At 39.4% G+C, this 22,842-nt stretch overlaps 1 protein-coding gene across 2 annotated transcripts in view; it reads left to right on the top strand.

Annotated features, from left to right (window-relative positions):
- Positions 1 to 22,842, top strand: part of fam193a (family with sequence similarity 193 member A) — a 120,247-nt gene that overhangs the window by 7,622 nt on the left and 89,783 nt on the right. For both annotated transcript variants that reach the window (XM_069942166.1, XM_069942155.1), the window contains one exon: positions 21,400 to 21,563. In XM_069942166.1, the coding sequence (XP_069798267.1) occupies positions 21,400 to 21,563 (164 nt within the window). The remainder of the gene's footprint in view (positions 1 to 21,399; positions 21,564 to 22,842) is intronic.

Raw genomic sequence — 22,842 nt, 5'->3', positions numbered from 1 at the left:
AGTCGTGGGTCAGTAGCGTGAATAGGAGTGAGTCGAAAACACAGCCCTGAGGTGTGACAGTGCTAGACTTTCTGCTACTGACTCAGGCTGTGGTCTTTCTATTAGGAAGTCCAGAATCCAGTTACAGAGCTCCATTGTAGTTGGATGAAGTGTGGTTTCATTATATTCTCTCAAAGTAGAACTTAGACAGGTACAGGGAAAACTAAGGCTAAGAGGCACGTGGGAAAAATGCAGCGAAATGGAATTAGCTCAGGTTGACAACTTGTTCAGCTTGAACCTGTTGGTCTTTATCTGTGGTGCAAAAAACTCAAGTCTCATTGTCAAGACTACAATTAGTACATGAAAATAAATGAGCATTTGAGAGACTATGCAGTGTACAACATCTCAGCTTGAACTAAACTGATTAATATTTTTCAGGACAAATAAAATGGATGGAGGGGTCCACGAGGTATCTTTGCAAATGCGTGCTGATTTTCTACATGATAACTGGATTGATAAAATTGGAGTCCTAAGGCATGGGAGAGTTGGAACACATTGATAGCTGAAAGATGAGACTGTAATGGGTGGTGATAATCTTGTACATATGAACTGGTAGCCTGTAGCCAGTGACACAAAGTCTGTTTGAACTGCTTTTCACCACACTTATTTAAATTACACAGAATTAAATGGAAACAGAGAGACAGAATTAGCAAATGGATCAGAGCATGCAGTGTGTTCTTGAATTTTATCCAGGTTATATATTCAAAGATATAAAGGCCTATGAAATAATCAAAGGGAAACTGGCAAGTGGAATTGAAAAAGTAGTTCTGTGGCAGGGATCCAAGGATAATGGAGAACAAGCATGTTTGTGAGTGAATGTTGCATTGGAATTTTACCTGAATACAGTAAAATCCTTGGTATCCAGCATCTACAGGGATTGAACATTTTCCATTTGACTGAGACACTCTTCCAATCATTAACTAATAAACTTGCATTAAGAATACACAGTTTAAAAGACAAAACTTATCAAATTTAAATTTAAATTCAAACCCCGGCAGCTGGTGCTGTAACAACATTGTACTAACCATGTCACCATAATTAACCCCTCTTCCAAGTTTACAGATAAAGTCGTACTAATATATTTAATACTAATAAAGATAGACTCTTACTTGGCAGGGATAGGGAGACACTTTGGGAGAGTCGCCCCAGCAGTGAGTGGCATCGGCCAGCTTTTCATCCTGGGTGCCTCTATTTGATTCGTACACAACTTTATCCAAACAGCTGCTGCGGGCGGAACACAACCGGGGTTTCCATCTTCAAGGGGTTGTTTGTTACTACAGAGACCATTGTAAACTTGTATTTATTTTTTATTCATCTTGATCTATTCATCTATTTATTTATCTATCTATTTCCTATTTGCCAGTTGGTTGGGTTGCTTGAATTCTAGATATTGAGGATTTTACTGCATAGGGGGGTTGGGCAAGAGAAAAAGTTTGAAGATAATATATGAATTTGCCACTGATTCACATGAGTATGAAAACTTTAGACTGCAGATAGTCTGGTTCGTAGAACAGGACCATGGGGAATGGAGTTTAATTCAGAGAGTTGGGGAAAAGGTAAGAAAATGTGCAATGTAGGTGTAGAGGAAAGAAGAGACCTTGGAGCTCAGGTCCACAGATCTAAAAAAAGTAACGAACAGGTCAATAATAATGATTTAAAGGCAAATTGGATTTTTTGCTTATGTAGTCAAAATACAGTCATAATATTTTGGATTTTTTGCTTATGTAGTCAAAATACAGTCATTGTAGAGTCGTACAGTGTGGAAACAGGTCCTCTGGCCCATCTTACCCTGCAAACCAAAAACAAAAACCCACACTAGTGACATCTCCCTTCATTTGGCTCATATCCTTCTAAACCTATCCTTTCCATCTTTCTGTCTAAATCTTTCTTACCCATTGCAGTAGTACCTATCTTAACCACCCCTCCACTGGCAGCTGGAAGGGAGCATGTGAAGGTCTTGGCAAGAAAAATTAAGGAAAACCACAAGGCATCTAGCTTATATGAAGTCAGAAGGATGACAAGACTGAGGGTTGGACTGCTCAAGATAAAGCGGAGGAAATACTGTATGTGTCTGCAGGTTGGAGAAGTCCTTCATGAATACTTCATTCCACTGCTCACCAGATCCAGTGGAGAAAAGGTGAGGTTAAGAAAGAGGTAGCATTGGAGGTTCTAAAAAAAATCATGATTAATAAGTCCCCTGGACCAGATGGGATGCACTCCAGATACTGCAGAAGAGAGTTTTGGGATATTAACAATGATCTTTGCATCATCCTTGGCCATGGTTTAGAGAATGGCAAATGTTCTACTGTTCAAGAAAAATAAGAGGTAGAATCCTGGGAATTATTGATCAGTTAGTCTTGTATCACTATAGATGTATAAGATCCTGGGCAAAAATGGCCAACACCAGAGGAATCTATTTGTGACTGGAAGTCGGATATTTTTTGTTTGCGTGGAGAGTGGTGGAAGAAGCTGGTACAATAAAAATATTTAAAAGACCCTTAGATTGGCATATTTTGCTTTTAATGTCATCTTGAATGTGTAGTCACATCATGCACTGAAAAAACAGCGATGGGCTGAGTTTTAGGATGTGTTGTGGAAGATTTCCTTCAAGTGATAAAATGCAGAGAGGAGTCACATGATGGAGTAGTGGCAGGTAGGGGAACTCCAGCCCTCTCCAGAAAAGTTAAAAAAAAGATAGAGAAAAAACAAAGGCATAAACTTAAAAACCAAAACAAAGTGAAAGTAAAAGTGTGAAGAAAATGGCAGCGAAGAAAGAAAAACCGAAAACAACGGGAAGAAAAGAAGAAGGAAAGACGTCGGAAGAAGAAGGTGAAGGCCTTACCTGTCCGAAGAGGCCCGCCGTGGAGAGAGAGGCCCGCTCCCACAGGTCAGTGGAGGTCCCGGGCTCGGGACTACAAAAATGGCCCACAGAGCCGAGTAAAAGTGCGCAACCGCGCATGCGCGACTCCTCGCACATGCGCGATGCGCATGAAAAAAAACACACTGACGGGAGGGGGGAACAGCTGCGGAGTTGATCTCCACAGCTGAGAGAGACACCTGCAGCACAGCAGCAGGTGCAGAACACAGACAATAACGACAACAAGAAAGAAGAGGGCAAAAAGAAAACAAGGAAACAACAGATGGTCAATCCAGAGGAAGAAGAAGAAGAAGAACAGAAAGAAGTGGAAGAAGAAGAGAAAAGCAAGACAATGGATGTATCTTTTTTTAAAGAATATATGGAATCAGTGAAAGAATGGCAATTACAAGAATTTGATGAGATAAAAAGAAGAATTAAGAATGCAGAAGAAAGAATGAATAAAATGGAAGTGGCCATATCAGAATTGGCAAAAAGAGTGGAAAATATGGAAAAACGAGAAACATTTGTAGATATGAAAGTAGAGGAATTAAAAGAGAAATTAGAAGAATCTAATAATAAAGCTAAAGAGGCACAGGAGCTGTTAGCTCAGAAGATAGATATGATAGATAGATATGATAGAAAACTATAATAGAAGAAATAATATAAAGATAGTGGGCCTTAAGGAAGATGAAGAAGGCAAGAATATGAGAGAATTTATAAAAGATGGATCCCCAGGGTCCTGGGAAGACCAGAATTACAGGAAGAAATGGAAATAGAGAGGGCACTTAGAACTTTAGCCCCGAAACCACACCCGCAGCAAAAACCAAGATCCATTTTAGTAAAATTCTTAAGATATACAACAGGAGAAAATATATTGGAGAAAGCAATGAAGAAAGTAAGAGAGGACAAAAAGCCACTGGAATATAAAGGACAAAATTTTTTTTTCTATCCAGACAAGTTTTGAACTCCTGAAGAAGAGGAAGGAGTTCAATACAGCGAAAACGATCTTATGGAAAAAAGGATATAAATTTATGTGAAGGTACCCAGCGGTACTTAAAATAATTATTCAAATTGGGTAAATATGGGGAATATAGAGATTACAAAGGTGTAGTTTTAAGGCTTTTGAAGAATATAAAGGTGGATAAGTCTCCAGGACCAGACGGGATCTTCCCCAGGACATTGAGAGAAGTGAAGGAGGAAATAGCAGAGGCTCTGGCGGTAATTTTCCAAATGTCATTAGATATGGGGATAGTGCCAGAGGATTGGCGCATTGCGCATGTGGTTCCGTTATTTAAAAAGGGTTCAAGGAGGAAGCCTGGCAACTATCGGCCTGTAAGTTTGACGTCTGTGGTAGGTAAATTAATGGAGAAAATTCTTAGAGATAGTACTTATAAACATCTGGATAGACAGGGTCTGATCAGGAGCACTCAACATGGATTTGTGGGAGGAAGGTCATGTTTGACCAATCTGATTGAATTTTTTGAAGAGGTGACGAGGAATGTGGATGAGGGTAGCGCAGTGGATGTTGTCTATATGGACTTCAGTAAGGCCTTCGATAAGGTACCACATCGAAGGTTAGTTAGGAAGATGTAGTCTTTAGGTATAAATTTTGAGATAGTCAAATGGATTGAACATTGGCTGAAAGGGGGAGGCCAGAGAGTGGTAGTGGATAATTGTCTGTCAGGTTGGAGGCCGGTGACCAGTGGTGTGCCTCAAGGATCTGTATTGGGCCCATTGTTGTTCGTTATTTACATTAATGATCTAGATGATGGGGTGGTGAATTGGATTAGTAAATATGTAGACGATACTAAGATAGGTGGAATAGTGGATAATGAAGAAGGTTTTCAAGGATTGCAGAGGGATTTGGGCTGCTTAGAAGAGTGGGCTTAAAAATGGCAGATGGAATTTAATGCTGATAAGTGTGAGGTGCTTCATTTTGGTAAGAAGAATCAGAATAGGACATACGTGGTAAATGGGAGAGCATTGATGAATACAGAAGAGCAGAAAGATTTAGGAGTAACGGTACATCGTTCCCTGAAGGTAGAAACTCACGTGAATAGGGTGGTGAAGAAGGCTTTTAGTATGCTGGCCTTTATCAATCATTGCATGGAATATAGGAGTTGGGAGGTGATGTTGAGATTGTATAAGACGTTGGTGCGGCCTAATTTGGAGTTCTGTGTGCAGTTCTGGTCGCCTAATTATAGGAAGGATATAAACAGTGGAGAGAGTGCAGAGAAGGTTTACCAGAATGTTACCTGGGTTTAAGCATCTAGAGTATAGGGAGAGATTGGACAGATTAGGTCTTTATTCTTTGGAGCGTAGAAGGTTGAGAGGGGATTTGATAGAAGTATTTAAGATTATGAAAGGGATAGACAGAGTGGATGTGGATAGACTATTTCCGTTAAGAGGAGGAAAGATTAAAACAAGAGGACATGAGTTAAGAATTAAGGGGCGGAGGATTAGAGGTAACATGAGGGGGAACTTCTTTACTCAGAGAGTGGTAGCCGTGTGGAATGAGCTTCCGGGAGAAATAGTGGCGGCGGAGTCAATTGTATTATTTAAGAAAAGGTTGGACAGGTATATGGATGAGAAGAAGATGGAAGGTTATGGGCATTGTGCAGGGAGGTGGGACTAGAAAGGGGTGTTTGGTTTGGTGCGGACTAGAAGGGCCTAATGGCCTGTTTCCGTGCTGTAATTGTTATGTTATGTTAGGGCAACAAAACAGACTATTCTCGGATCCAGAGGAAGCAAGGAAATTAGCAGAACAACTACAAAACAAGCAGAGAGATGAAGACATGTAATAAGAGTAAAAATGACCACGATCTATATGTATGTGTGTAAAGGGGTATATAGTGTGCATACATGAATGTATCCGTATTTAGAGGAAAATATATATAGACAAGAATTAATAAGGGAGGGAAATGGAATAGAGGGAATAAGGAGGGAATTAAAAGAGTGACCTTTGTTACATATGAAAATTGAAATCTTTTCAGGGGGGGACTGGGTGGGGAGGAGTTACAGTCACTGCAAAATCAGCTGACGTTTGCGAGTGAATTCGCAAATCCAAATGGAGAGGGGAGATGTGGTTGTCTGACAAGGGATAAAGGACAACTCAGGAGGGGGAGGGGAGATTGGGGTTAAAGAAGTTTTAAATAGGAGAATAGGGAAAATGTTTGATGTTTTAGAAATGTTGTCTTATAAAGTGTTCAAAACAAGAAAACAGAAATGGATAAGAAGGAAAGGTAATGATGGAGAAACGGAAAGTATAAAATGGCTACGCTGAACTATATGACTTTAAATATTAACGGAATACATAACCAAATTAAAAGGAAGAAACTGCTAAATTTACTGAAAAAAGAAAAAATTGATATAGCATTTGTGCAAGAAACACATTTAACTGAATTGGAGCACAAGAAATTAAAGAGAGATTGGGTAGGACATGTAACAGCAGCGTCGTATAATTCAAAAGCAAGAGGAGTAGCTATATTAATTAGTAAAAATGTGCCAATTAAAATAGAAGAGGAAATAATAGATCCAGCAGGGAGATATGTAATGATAAAATGTCAGATATATTCAGAGTTTTGGAATCTACTCAATGTATATTCACCTAACGAAGAAGATCAAAAGTTTATGCAAGATATTTTTTTGAAGATAGCAGATACGCAAGGGAACATATTAATAGGAGGGGATTTCAACCTGAATTTGGATTCAAATATGGACAAAACTGGGAAAAAAATTAACAGAAAGAACAAAGTAACCAAATTTATAATTAAATCGATGCAAGAAATGCAACTTTTGGATATATGGAGGAAACAACACCCAAAGGAAAAGGAATATTCATATTACTCGGCTAGACATAAAACATACTCAAGAATAGACCTATTTTTGTTATCAGCTCGTATGCAAGATAGAGTAAGAAAAACAGAATATAAAGCTAGAATATTATCGGACCATTCACCCTTAATATTGACAATAAAGTTAGAGGACATCCCTCCAAGAATGTATAGATGGAGATTAAACTCCATGTTACTCAAAAGGCAGGATTTTAGAGAATTAATTGAAAGACAAATTAAAATGTATTTTGAAATGAACACGGAATCAGTGAAAGATAAGTTTATACTATGGGACGCAATGAAAGCGTTCATTAGAGGGCAAATAATAAGTTATGTAACCAAGATGAAGAAGGACTATAATCAGGAAACAGAGCAGTTGGAAAGGGAAATAGTAAATATAGAAAAAGAATTAGCAATGAAGGAAGATACAACTAAAAGAAGAGAATTGGCAGATAAAAAAATAAAGTATGAAACACTACAAACATATAAGGTGGAGAAGAATATAATGAAGACAAAACAGAAAAATTATGAACTAGGGGAAAAAACACACAAAGTTCTAGCATGGCAGCTTAAGACAGAACAAGCTAAGAAAATGGTATTGGCATCAAGGAAAAAAGACAAACAAATCACATGTAATCCAAAGGAGATCAAGGAAAACTTTAGAGAATTCTATGAACAATTATACCAAATTGAAAACGAAGGGAAAGAAGGGAAAATAGATGAATTTCTAACTAAAATTGAACTACCAAAACTACAAATAGAGGAACAAAATAAATTAACAGAACCATTTGGAATAGTAGAAATACAAGAGATGATAAAAAAATTATCAAATAATAAGACACCAGGAGAGGATGGATTCCCAATAGAATTCTATAAAACATTTAAAGATTTATTAATTCCTCCCCTCCTGGAAGTAATCAACCAGATTGATAAAAACACAAAGCTTACCAGATTCATGTAAAACAGCAATAATTACAGTAATACTAAAGCAAGGGAAAGATCCACTCGCACCAGCGTCATATAGACCAATATCTTTACTTAACACAGATTATAAGATAATAGCTAAACTATTAGCAAACAGATTAGCAGAGTATGTACCGAAAATGGTAAATCTAGACCAAACTGGATTTATTTAAAAAAGACGCACAACAGACAATATTTGTAAATTTATTAACTTAATTCATGCAGTAGAAGGGAGTAAAGCGCCAACAGTAGCAGTTGCTTTAGACGCAGAGAAGGCCTTTGACAGAGTAGAATGGAATTATTTATTCAAAGTATTGCAAAAATTCAGTTTACCAGAGAAGTATATTAATTGGATTAAAGCATTATATAAGGGGCCATTGGCGAAAGTGACAGTAAATGGATATGTATCAAAGCAATTTAACTTAAGCAGGTCAACACGGCACGGATGCCCACTATCACCTTTATTGTTCACGTTAGCTATAGAACCACTAGCAGAATTGATAAGAACAGAAAATAATATAAAAGGGATAAAAATAAAAGACATGGAATATAAAATCAGTTTATTTGCGGATGATGTTATAGTATACTTAACAGAACCAGAACTATCAATAAAAGAATTATATAAGAAATTGAAGGAATATGGAGAAGTGTCGGGTTACAAGATTAACGTAAATAAAAGTGAAGCAATGCCTATGAATAATGCGGATTTATCAAAATTTAAGAAGGAATCACCATTCAGATGGCAAATGCAAGCAATAAGATACCTAAGTATACAAATAAATAAAAATCTCGGCCAACTATATAAACTCAATTATTATCCACTTAATGAAAAAATTACAGGATGATTTAGAGCATTGGAAAGATTTACTACTAACACTAATAGGAAGGATAAACTGTATTAAAATGAACATTTTTCCAAGGATATTATACCTATTTCAGGCATTGCCAATACAACTGACAGAGAAATTCTTCAAGGAGTTAAAGAAAATAATAAGGAAATTTTTATGGAAAGGGGGGAAACCGAGGATAGCACTAGATAAATTAACAGAATGGTATAAACAAGGAGGCTTACAACTGCCAAACTTTAAAAATTATTATAGAGCCGCACAATTAAGATACCTATCAGATTTTTATCAAACAAGGGAAAAGCCAGATTGGACTAGATTAGAATTAGATAAAATAGGGGAAAAGATACCTGAACACATATTATATAAATGGGATGAAAAATTGATACAACATAGAAGTTCTCCAGTATTACATCATCTACTCAATATTTGGAAGAAGGTTCATGTAGAAAGAAATAAAACAAATTATCAATTACCAAAACTAATATTGACGCAAAACAAGTTACTCCCTTTTACAATAGATAACCTTTCCTTTAGAGAATGGGAGAAAAAAGGGATCAAAAGAATAGAAAATTGTTTTTCAGGAAATAGATTATTATCCTTTGAACAAATGAAAGATAAATACATTATATCTCAAGATACAGTGCTGGCATATTACCAATTGAGATCCTACTTGAAGGACAAATTAGGAAGCAGTCTGAGGTTACCAGAGGGAAGTAACTTTGAATATGTGATTACAGAAACAATGATAATCAAAAGATTTATAGCAAATATGTATATTAAACTGCAAGAAAAGGAGAAAGAGGAAACAAATGGTAAAACTAAACAAAAATGGGAACAAGATTTAAATATAAAGATAAAAAAGGAAACATGGGAGAAGTTATGTTCTGGAACGATGAGAAATACAATAAATACGAGGTTACGTATGATACAATATAACTGGATACACAGGCTATACATTACACCTCAAAAGTTAAATAAATGGGACCCAACAGTATCTGATAGATGTTTTCGATGTGTAAAAAAAAAAGAAATGGGAACAACAATTCATGCAATCTGGACATGTGAGAAAGTAGAAAAATTTTGGGAAGATCTAAACCAAATATTAAATAAAATTACAGAAAACAATATACCAAAGAATCCAGAGATCTTCCTCCTAAGTAACATAAAAAACAAAGAATTTGGAATTGATTTGGAGGATGCACAAAAAAAGATTTGTTAAGATAGCTCTAGCCATAGCAAAAAAATGTATTATGTCAACCTGGAAATCGGAAGATAATTTGAAAATACAACAATGGTGTATAGAAATGAATAAATGTATTCCATTAGAAAAAATAACATATAGTTTAAGAAATAATATTGAAATATTTGAACAAATATGGGAGCCTTACATGAAACACAATAGAGAAAACCTACCGGGGACATTCACTACCTAAATTAACGAAAGGAGAAGGAAATGAAAAGAATTGACTCAGTGGAATTTCTTGTTTATTTTTATTGAATGACAACATTGTTTGACTGGTTTAATGTATCCTAGATTTTGAACTTTAAATGGACGGGAGGGGGGAGGTAGGGAGGGTGGGATGGGAGGAGGGGGTGGGGGGGAGAAAATGGCACTGTATATATTTGAAAAGGAAAAAGTATGTATGATGGTTAATGTGGTTTATGGTGTGAAAAATAAAAAATTTAAAAAAAAAACAAAAAAGAAGTGATAAAATGCACTGATTTGGTCAGCTGCTTGTCCTCCAAAATGAAGCAGTCAGGAGAAGATTAATGTTTTTTTTTCACCTCTACTACTTAGGGGTGGTGGGGGGAGGGTCGGGGAAACAATTAAACTTGATATTCAGTAGCATTCAATGTGAAAGGATTTTTAAACTGACATTAAAAACTTCAGGCTGAGAGATGTTGGCAGCACTGGATTGCATTTGTGCTCCATCTGTAGATTTTTTGAGTTCTTCATGCGTGGAAAACCAGCACTTCAATGATGTTAAATAAATAAATTGGTAAGGTTGTTCCAAAATATGTTTCAAATAATTAGTCTTCCCAAACAATGATGAAAACAATCTGATGCAAAAGGAGGAGGATACCTTTTTCCATCACAGTGGGATATTTTTATGGAAGCTATTTTCTCGTCTGCATATGGAAAATGGCATCTTCTGGTAGCGCCTTCAAACACTGGATTGTTGGATGATTTAGTGAGGCATAATGTCAAATGCAAGGTACCATTTTTGGGCACAATGTGAATTACATTGAAATATCAGCCAATGACATTGTCCACCCAAACGTAAAAATAAATGTCATTTCCAAAAAAAAAATCCTTTTTACACTATACAGTACAACTCTGAAGTAGGATTCTCCAAAATCCTCATTTATCTGAATTTTTTAAAAAATTGGATAAATGACGATATTGAAAACAAATCAGAAATCCTCATTTATCCAAAACTTTTTTGGAGCTGAGCTGACCTCACAGGTTGAAGTAAAAAATTCACCCAAAATGAAATTAGAACGACAATTGTCCTCATTTCAGGTAACTCCCTCTTCTCTCTCTTTCCATTTCTTCTTTACCTATTCCTATTGACTTTTCTCTCCAACTTTCCCTCTCAAACTGCAAGCCACTATCTCCCAGCTACAAGCGGTCGGAGAATCCCTTGTCCTAGTGTCATCAAGGAGAGCAGCCTCCAGGGCAGGAGTGGGACCTCTGGCTCAGTGGCATTCCCTCCCCTCCCCTTCCTTCCCTCCTCAGCCCAGCCGAACTTTCCGATGCTGACTCTGAACTCTCCCCTCGGCCGACTTCCGCACACACACTCCGGACTTCCTGGTGTGCATGTGCGGTGGTCCTAGCAGGGGAGGATTGGGACTTGGGCTTTGGGAGTCGGGAGCTCCCGTGACCAGGGAGGCAAGAGCCCACTGACTTGCCACTGAGTGTTCCACTGCCCCGGGAAGCCTTGCCAGGGATCAGTGGCACATAAATGTTGGGGGTTGGCTGAGATTGGGAGGTCTCTGTGATCAGTGGCAGCCAGCAATTTTTGGTGAGAATTAAACATTATTTTAATGCTTAAAAATTCTTCCTTTATTTGTTGTTGTTTAAACATTGATCCAAATGATTTGCTGATGCTACTGGGCTGTTTTTAAAAAATGACTAATTCTTTGGAAAAAATGTTTATCCGACATACACCCAGTCTGACCACTTTGTATAATTGGAGTTGGTACTGTACTTGAAAGACGGCAAAAATCTACTCATGATGCTTGGCTGAGAGGTTTCTGAGTGTGGCAGTGACAGCTCTGGGATGATGTGCTGTTGATGCTTCCAATGCTGTTTTGTTTGGTTATCTGGAGATCGAACCTTTGGATGTTTTCACATTTCTCAGTGGATTTGCATCCTGTCGCTGGTTTCAGTCATTAGGATTCTTGGGTCATGCATTGTTGATTTCTAATGAGTTTCCTTGTTTGTTGCAAATGTAAAGCGGGTTGTGAGACTCTCATCTTTTCTTAGCAGATTTTTCATCTTGTTGCATGCTTCGGCTATTTTGATTCTTTCCGGAAGGAGAAGGATGCCCCTCCTTTCAGCCCTCATAATTCCCACCCAGTCTGGACACATCTGCCTGTGCCTTGGTCTGGACACATCTGCCTGTGCCTTGGTCTGGACACATCTGCCTGTGCCTTGGTCTGGACACATCTGCCTGTGCCTTGGTCTGGACACGCTTCACCCCATTCCCTTTGCCAGCCATGCTTCAGCTTCCTCATGTGCCTGTGCTCCAACCACTGCACATCCTTATTTTACGTGCATGGACACACATGCGCACAAACTTGAAGCATATTTCAACCATCTAGCACAAAGCAGCCTGTTCAATTAACATCTCACCCATCAACCTAAATATTCCTTCCTTCCTTCCACTTGAATGCACAACGGCACACTTGCTCACCTGGGCCACTCTGACTGCACCTCCCAAACTTTCTGACTTCAGCACTGCAAGTTCTCCCCTAAGTCAGATCCTTGGAAATGCATCACATTCCTTCATCTTTGCTGAATTTAGATCCTGGGAATCCTCACCCTTAGCATTGCAGGATTTTTTTCACGTTTTTCCTTTCCATCTCATTTTATTGCATTTGTATGCTCTGCAAAAATCATTTTAAAAAAGCCAATATTTTGCCCACCAAGCTGAGGAAATGGTTTCCATTCTGAGAATCCATTGTTAATGTCAAATTCTTAATGCCACAAGTCGTAAGGTTATATGGCAAAGTGCCAGTCGCTGTGGATGTTAGTGATGCGACGCACAGGGGTAATAGTACGCAAGCGCGGGTGTGTTGAGCATCAGCAAACGGGTGATGAATCTCAGTCACAGGAGGAGGAGAGTGCGCATCAGTGTGAGCCAATGAGAAGGTCAGAGGAGTTTAGTTGGGTGGGGTTTGGGGAGTTGAGGAATGCAAGATTGTGTCTAGTCAATAAAAAAGAAAGTTAACTTCATGGTGTGCTGGAAGAAATAAGTGAGTGTATTCTTGTTTGTAAAATGAACTTCCATTCCAATTTTAAAAAAAATTAAATTATACATACAGTATGGTAACAGGCCCTACAAGTCCATGCCACTCATTTTACACCCAATTTACCTACACCCCTGTATGTTTTTGAAAGCTGGAAGGAAACTGGAGTCCCCAGGAAAAAAAAAACCCACACAGACAGAGGTAGAATGTACAAACTCCTTACAGACAGCGCAAGATTCAAACACAGGTCCAGTCCCAATCGCTAGCTCTAAAGGCGTTGTCTGCCACACCAACCATGTTTAGGGTGGATCACTCCCAACTCCCAACTAGTTGGGAGTTAATCTAAATTAACATTGTTAATCTAAATTAACAATGCAGCAGAAATTCTGTCATTTAGCCCCTTTAAAGTGCTTATCAGAAGTGTCAACATGGTTCAGGCATGAAATACTGACCATGCTTTCTCTCCCACTGATGTTTTCTGACCTCCAACAGATTATTAATCCAATTTTCAGCATCTGCAGTCTTGTGTGCTCGTTCACTTCATTTTAAAAATTGAAGCATGATGCTGGAAATATTCAGCAAGTATGGAATCGTCCGTTAGTGTTTCAGGTGAAAAACTACATCAGAAGGCTTCCACTTTATCCCGTTATATCCCTACCTGACGTGAAGATGAACCCTTTTTCAACTCCATTCTCAATTTTTAAAGCAGAAATCTTCACCCAGACTGCACAGCATTTTTCCTCACTTCAGAATTCCTAATCCTCCTTGACCCATCCCTCCCCAGATCATCTGGCCTCTTTGTACTTTTAATTATTAACTGCCATTTTAATTTTCTTATGCTGTTACATTACAGTGATGGTTCATTGTCAATGGATTGCTTTCAGACTTGTGAGTGGCCCAGATTTTTTCTTCTAGATGCAATTTGCATGCATTCTGTTTACTGAAGATCTCGGACAAACCCTGAGATAATGATACCTGTGACTCTTGAGAAAAAAATGTATAAATAAATGACAGTTGAGATTATTGGTGGTCTTATTGGTAAGTTTCCTGATGCAAAATTTGATGGAGTTGTTGATACCTTCAAAGGTTGCGAAAGGATACAGAAGGATCTGCATCCTTTGTAAGGTGTTTGAGGAGATTCGATTTGAAACCAAAGACTCAAACTTCAGGTGTTCTGTGGAGAGCATTTTGTCTGGTATGGATGTGCCAGCGCTAAGGACAAGAAAAAGCTGCAGAGGGTTGTTAACTTGGCCTGTAACATCACAGGCACCATCGAGGACACCTACAAGAGGCGGGGAACTTAAGAAAGCAGCCTCTACCCTCAAGACCACACTCTCTTCACTCTGCTACCATCAGGAAAAAGGTGCATGAGCCTGAAGATGAGCTCTCAGCGGCACAAAGACATCATCTTCTCCACTGCCAATCGAATTCCTGAATGAACAATGAACCAGGACACAGCCTTATTTTGACGTTTTGTGCACTATTTTTATTTATTTCTGTCAGGTGGTTTATATAAATGTTTGCACTGTGACACTGCCTTTTATTGAATTTTGTGACTTGTTCGTGACAATAAATTCTGATTCAGAAAAATGGACTGGGAGTTACAGATAGAATTTAATCTAGGCAAGTGCAGGAGCAGAGATAAATTATAACTGTACAAAACATTGCTCAGACCTCATTTGGAGGATTGTGTATAATTCTGGTGATCCAGCTATTAGAAAAATATTTAGCTGGAAAGGAACAGAACTTGTTCACAAGAATGTTATTGGAGCTGGTGGGCTGAAATATATGGAGAAGCTGTATAGGCTGAGGTTGAAGGATGAGGGTGGACCTTAGTGACATAAAATCATGAAGGGCATTGATTGAGGGTGCGAGGAGAAAGATTTAAAAGGGATGAGGGATACCTTTTTCTTTCTTTTTCTTTTTGAATTGTAATGGATAAATATGGGAGAATTTGGTAAGATTAGTGGGTTACATACATACATACACACATTTTAAAACAGATCTTATTTGAAAGACTGAAGAATTCATATTTAGTAACATTGCAGGATCTTTGGAGACTTTTATGCACATTTCACAAGTAAGTGCTAATTGAAATGATGTCATGAAATGAATAGACCATTGTTTGTAGAAGACAAACTGGCTGTTTAAAAAGTACTTCCAGTGTGCTCACAGAAAGGTCACTTCTGGGTTTTGTTCATCTAAAACAGCATTTTGACCAAGAAGATCTCTTGTTGTTTGCTGAAGAAGGTGGGGGTTTTGCAAGTGAGAGAGTCACATAGGCTTTCTGGCAGTCTCAGTTGGAGAGAGAGCGAGAGAGAGGGAGAGAAGACAAGGCCTCTCAGATAGTGTGGGTGACACTGAAAAGAGACTGAACAGTGCAAGCCAGGAAGAACTGGTTGGAAACAGAAAGTTCCAGAGCGGCAGATGGCTGGAAGTGCTGTCTGTCGGATGTTTCTCTTGGAATAAGCAGAACAGAAAAGAACTCTGTGGTAGCCTAAAGAAAGAGGTTACCATCTGGAAAACCCTGATGGGGCAAGTTTCATCAGCGAGACCTTGAGGTGACTAATGGTGGTACCTCAGTTGTGGAAATCCTGGAACAACACATCTCCCTCTGCAAACATCCAAAGAACCTTCCTGAGCGCTAAACATTTACCTTTCGAGCACCAAAGCCTGGTGAACTTTATACTTATTAAATTCTGTGCACAGTATAAGAATTGCCTGCATCCAGAGAACTTGGAAGAAGGAGAGGTGAGATTGAACTGTGAACCAAAGAACTTTTCTTAAATTTACACACACATCATACACATGCGCTTAGAATTAGAAGGGGGTTAATTTGGGTTAGTGAAGTATAGAGATAAGTTAAAGTTTGATTCTAATTTCATGTTTAAAGTTGATTAAAGACAACTTTTGTTTTAAAAACCACTTGTCTTGGTGAATGTCTTTTGCTGCTGGGTTTTGGGGTCCTTGGGCTCGTAACAGAATATTTTTTGATTTTCCAAGAATCGTGCAAATCCAGAACAACACAACCGTTCTCAACAATGATGTATTACATTGAGTACCTTCTCCCCCCCCCACCCCACCCACCCATTTCCCTTCTTTTCCACACCCTAATATCACAAGAAAATGATTTAAATAAAACAAACTTTTTTTAAAAATCTACCTTTTCAATCTTTTTATTGATTTTAATAGAAAATGTACAATTGACAATGCATGGAGAGAATAAAGATAATGATGGAAAAAATTACAATATACAACAATCAATTAATAATAATAGTGTCTTCATCTCCCCATTCTCAAAGAGAAAAAAGAATAAATTTTATAGTAAAACCCCTGGACTAATCTTTAAAAATAGCTGGAAGAGCCTTGGATCAGTGTTCATCAAACATAAGAAGCGTGCTCCTCCCCCAAAAGAGAAACTTAATGGTATTGGGAAGAGACAAAAAAATGAGAAAAAACGGTAAAAATTATATCATACGAAAATATTGTATGAATGGGCACCAAGTTTCTTCAAATTTAACAGAGGAATCCAATGTAGCACTTTTAATTTTCTCTAAATCTAAACAGGCTGTGGTTTGAGAAAACCATTGAACTATAGTGGGCAGAGTGGGGTCCTTCCATCGAAGAAGAATTGCTCTCCTTGCCATTAGGATGGTAAAAGCTATCGTCTGATGAGCAGATGCCGGACAATGACCTACAACTCCAAAAAGAGCAGTTAAGGGATTTGGTTGTAATTGCGAGAATTACTGAAAGAGTACACCATTTTCGTAGAGGTTTGTGTCTATGTGGAATGAGCTGCAAGAGAAGGTGGTCGAGGCTGGTACAATTGTAATATTTAAATATACAATAAATGACAGGGACCTTGAGAGTGTTGATGTACTGAGGGACATTGAGATGTATGTTTATAATGCTCTGAAAATAACACCACAGAAGTCGAGAAGGCATTTAGCATGCTTCTCAACAGAGCCATTGAGAATGAGAGTTGGCATGCCTCGCCATTGAGAATGAGTGTTGGTATGCCTCGCCATTGAGAATGTGAGTTGGCATGCCACGCCATTGAGAATGAGAGTTGGCATGCCTCGCCCACCATTGAGAATGAGAGTTGGCGTGCCTCGCCCGCCATTGAGAATGAGAGTTGGCGTGCCTCGTCCGCCATTGAGAATGAGAGTTGGCATGCCTCACCATTGAGAATGAGAGTTGGCATGCCTCGCCATTGAGAATGAGTGTTGGCATGCCTCGCCATTGAGAATGTGAGTTGGCATGCCACGCCATTGAGAATGAGGGTTGGCATGCCTCGCCCGCCATTGAGAATGAGAGTTGGCGTGCCTCGCCCGCCATTGAGAATGAGAGTTGGCGTGCCTCGCCATTGAGAATGAGAGTTGGCGTGCCTCGCCCGCCATTGAGAATGAGAGTTGGCGTGCCTCGCCCGCCATTGAGAATGAGAGTTGGCGTGCCTCGCCCGCCATTGAGAATGAGAGTTGGCGTGCCTCGCCCGTCATTGAGAATGAGAGTTGGCGTGCCTCGCCCGCCATTGAGAATGAGAGTTGGCGTGCCTCGCCCGCCATTGAGAATGAGAGTTGGCGTGCCTCGCCCGCCATTGAGAATGAGAGTTGGCGTGCCTCGCCCGCCATTGAGAATGAGAGTTGGCGTGCCTCGCCCGCCATTGAGAATGAGAGTTGGCGTGCCTCGCCCGCCATTGAGAATGAGAGTTGGCGTGCCTCGCCCGCCATTGAGAATGAGAGTTGGCGTGCCTCGCCCGCCATTGAGAATGAGAGTTGGCGTGCCTCGCCCGCCATTGAGAATGAGAGTTGGCGTGCCTCGCCCGCCATTGAGAATGAGAGTTGGCGTGCCTCGCCCGCCATTGAGAATGAGAGTTGGCGTGCCTCGCCCGCCATTGAGAATGAGAGTTGGCGTGCCTCGCCCGCCATTGAGAATGAGAGTTGGCGTGCCTCGCCCGCCATTGAGAATGAGAGTTGGCGTGCCTCGCCATTGAAACGTATAAAATGTTGGCAGGCTGAACTCCGAGTATTGTGCACAGTTCTGGTTACTGCACTATAGGAAGGAGAAGGTAATATAGGGAAGTATGCAGAAGAGATCTACCATGATGTTGCCTGAAGTGGAGGGCTTTGGAAAGAGATATTGGATGGGCTGGGTTTATTCTGAGGCGAATGTTGAAGGCTGAGGGTTGACCATGGAGGTGTAGTGCATTCAGAAGAATGTGGATAACAAGTCTATTTACTTAGGTACAGGAGTCCAAGCAAGAGGCCACGGGAGGAGAAATGCAAGAGATCTGAGGAGCAAGTGTTTCCAAAGACAGAATGTTTTTTTAAAATATGGAATAAGTTGCTTGAGAAACTGTAGAGGCCGATTAATGTTAAGTTATGAACATTGGGCAGAAAGCCTGTTTCTGTACTGTACAGCTCTGACTCTATGATTATTGCACCATTTTCCAACATCTCAAGTTAGATTTTCTAGCCTGGATCTACCATTAGTACGGGTTGCTTTAATTCAAGTTATTTAATGAAAATTTTTATTCATGGGCTGTGGAGATCACTGGCAATCTTGGAATCTATTGTCCACTCTGGTGTCCCCTGAATGGAAGAAATTGGATTCTAGAGTTTGTCTATAGGCCAGACCAGGTGAGGGTGGCAGATTTCTTCCCTTGAAAGACATCAGCAAGCCTGATGATTTCGCAACACCTAGTAATTACATGTTATTTTTATTAGTCATAACATTTTAAATTACAGGTTATTGTTCATACCGAGTTCCCACGGTAGGATATAAACTCATATTTTTGAATCATTGGTTCAGAATTTTGCCTTCTAATGAGACACCGTGAACCCGGCTGCAACTTGAATTGTTAGGATTTGAATAATGCAGTGAAATTGACAATTTTCCAGTTTTAATTCTAACTTAACATGTGGCTGGGTCTCATTGCCACTTTTATGCTTGAGGTTTTTGCAGTAATGGCTTAAATATCAAAACTCTGTCCCAAACTCTGCCTTTTTCACACTGAGTATCTCTTTCCCCCAAATTCTAAAGACCCTTGGTTTGCTTTCCAAACTTATTTTGTGACATCGTAACTCCATTGTCAGACTACTTCCAGCTTAAGGTAACTGTCACTCAACTAATTTCAAAACAAATATGCCTTTACATGTCAGTAATGTAAAACACAAGAATTGGGTATGCCAGGCTTTAAATCTACTTTTGCAATTCACAAAGGTGAAGGTTGTTCATCTTTCAACTCTGTTTTCTTGCCTGATTCTTGAAGTTTCTCCCACCCTGAGTGGCCAAAAATATTATGATCTCATTCCTTGCAATACATTGTTAACATCTCTTGGAGGCTAGAGCCTTTTGAAGACTGTCAGCACTCTGTTGGAAGTAATTTTTCAACAGTTTTAGTTTGTCGACTTTTATCCTGGATAATGGATTCTATTTTTGGATCTATCAGCTATGGGAACCTGCCACTGCGTTTCACCTGCTAAGTTTATCAAAGTGTTTATCTCTATTTCTTATAAACTCCAGGGTATTTCCTCTTGATCACTTTTTATCTGCCAGTCCTTCTCCCAGGAATCAAAGGTTCCATTTATTGTCATGTAATAATACATTAAAAATGTAATAGACATGATATACTTCAACTATATTCCACTGAAAGTCAAAAAATTGCCATGACCATTGCCTGATGCCCCTAACAATTGGGGAAAGAGGAAAAAAATCATTGCTGAGTGACTGTGAATTTCCCTTCCAGGGCTCCCACGGCCTCTGCAACAGCACATCCTCCGGTTCAAACAATCGTCAACCCAAGCTCCATATCTTAACCTCCGATACGATCAGGAAGCTTTCTGTTCCCGAGGCCCTTCAGGAACCCTTCTTGCCCTCAGCATTCCCTCAAATCCTAGTTCCAATACCTGGTTCCCACGAGCCAGTTCCAGCAGTCTGCATGGGTCCTTCGACCTCAAGTTATCGATCCATCTATTGTCTTTTTTCAATCCCTTTACAAGGCGTTGTTCTTTCTAAATGTAACAAAGCCAAAACATGAAGTACACAGTACTTGAGGGATGGTCTTGTCATATTGCTCAGTTCTTCATAATCCCCAAATTATCTGCCATTTTGAATCCTCACTCAACATTTCTCCATCATTTTTTTGTATTCTTTGATTCCACCTCATCCCTTAGTTTATCACTTAACTTGCCCCAGGTAGTTGGTAGGAACATTGGCCTGAAAGGCCTGTTTCTGTGCTGTACTGACACAATTCTATTTTGCATGAATTCTATTTTGTCTTGTCATCTGAGTGATTGCTAGTGTTAAAGCTGAGAATCAAATGTCATCCTTGTACCAATCCAATGATTGTAACGTACCAATCCAAAAGGAATAATCCGACCATTTTTTGTCCGTTAGACAAATCTCAATATAGTCTGATCCAAGAAACTACTTCAGGAATATTTATTTGAATTCTTTTGGAAAGTCCAAATATACTCAATCCTCATTATTTAGTAATGGGACAACGAGATAGACAACAAACTCGCCAAGGCAAATAGCGCCTTTGGAAGACTACACAAAAGAGTCTGGAAAAACAACCAACTGAAAAACCTCACAAAGATAAACGTATACAGAGCTGTTGTCATACCCACACTCCTGTTCGGCTCCGAATCATGGGTCGTCTACCGGCATCACCTACGGCTCCTAGAACGCTTCCACCAGCGTTGTCTCTGCTCCATCCTCAACATTCATTGGTGCGACTTCATCCCTAACATCAAAGTACTCAAGATGGCAGAGGCCGACAGCATCGAATCCACGCTGTTGAAGATCCAACTGAGCTGGGTAGGTCACGTCTCCAGAATGGAGGACCATCGCCTTCCCAAAATAGTGTTATATGGCGAGCTCTCTACTGGCCATCATATCAGAGGTGCACCAAAGAAGAGGTACAAGGACTGCCTAAAGAAATCTCTTGGTGCCTGCCACATTGACCACCGCCAATGGGCTGATATCACCTCAAACCGGGCACCTTGGCGCCTCACAGTTCGGCGGGCAGCAACCTCCTTTGAAGAAGACCGCAGAGCCCACCTCACTGACAAAAGACAAAGGAGGAAAAACCCAACACCCAATCCCAACCCACCAATTTTCCCCTGCAACCGCTGCAACCGTGTCTGCCTGTCCTGCATCGGACTTGTCAGCCACAAATGAGCCTGCAGCTGACGTGGACATTTACTCCTCCATAAATCTTCGTCCGCGAAGCCAAGCCAAAGAAAGAATGGGCACAAAACAAATCCTCCAAGTTGGGTTTAACCTGGAATTTTTTGACATTATTGAGAAGTATGTTTTAATGTTTTCCAGTTAATAAAGGACTGACTATATTTTGTATTTCTATGCTTGTCCCCTATAGAATCAAGACTTCCTATTGCATATGCCAATAGCCAATAATGGAGCACCCCAGGACTCAATAGGTGGAAGACTGGCTGTAGGAACTCAGCCTGTACCTGGTACAGATGTAAATGCCCCCGCAACGTCAGAAATAGCTTGTAACTGTGAGGCATGCAATGAGCGCAGGTAAGTGTGGTCATATTATCCAGGAAACTCTTCCTGACAAATAACCTGCATTCATTCTGTCATGACACATTTTTTAAAAAACCGTTTCAAGGCAGCTACACCACATTTTACCAATTAGTGCATCAGTTTTCCCGTTCATTAACTTCAACACATTTTACCAATTATTGCATCAGTTTTCCCGTTCATTAACTTCAACACATTTTACCAATTAGTGCATCAGTTTTCCCGTTCATTAACTTCAACACATTTTACCAATTATTGCATCAGTTTTCCCGTTTATTAACTTCAACACATTTTACCAATTATTGCATCAGTTTTCCCGTTTATTAACTTCAACACATTTTACCAATTATTGCATCAGTTTTCCCGTTCATTAACTTCAACACATTTTACCAATTATTGCATCAGTTTTCCCGTTCATTAACTTCAACACATTTTACCAATTAGTGCATCAGTTTTCCCGTTTATTAACTTCAACACATTTTACCAATTATTGCATCAGTTTTCCCGTTTATTAACTTCAACACATTTTACCAATTATTGCATCAGTTTTCCCGTTTATTAACTTCAACACATTTTACCAATTAGTGCATCAGTTTTCCCGTTTATTAACTTCAACACATTTTACCAATTATTGCATCAGTTTTCCCGTTTATTAACTTCAACACATTTTACCAATTATTGCATCAGTTTTCCCGTTTATTAACTTCAACACATTTTACCAATTATTGCATCAGTTTTCCCGTTCATTAACTTCACCACATTTTACCAATTATTGCATCAGTTTTCCCGTTTATTAACTTCAACACATTTTACCAATTATTGCATCAGTTTTCCCGTTCATTAACTTCAACACATTTTGCCAATTATTGCATCAGTTTTCCCGTTCATTGACTTCACCACATTTTACCAATTATTGCATCAGTTTTCCCATTCATTGACTTCACCACATTTTACCAATTATTGCATCAGTTTTCCCATTCATTGACTTCACCACATTTTACCAATTATTGCATCAGTTTTCCCATTCATAGACTTCACCACATTTTACCAATTATTGCATCAGTTTTCCCATTCATTGACTTCACCACATTTTACCAATTATTGCATCAGTTTTCCTGTTCATTGACTTCACCACATTTTACCAATTAGTGCATCAGTTTTCCCGTTCATTGACTTCACCACATTTTGCCAATTATTGCATCAGTTTTCCCGTTCATTGACTTCACCACATTTTGCCAATTATTGCATCAGTTTTCCCGTTCATTGACTTCAACAC

The sequence above is a fragment of the Narcine bancroftii genome, chromosome 1 (genome assembly GCF_036971445.1).
Source record: "Narcine bancroftii isolate sNarBan1 chromosome 1, sNarBan1.hap1, whole genome shotgun sequence".
In the NCBI taxonomy this organism is placed as follows: Eukaryota; Metazoa; Chordata; class Chondrichthyes; order Torpediniformes; family Narcinidae; genus Narcine; species Narcine bancroftii.
Note: the sequence above shows the minus strand (reverse complement) of the source record. Positions and strands in the feature narration are given on the sequence as shown.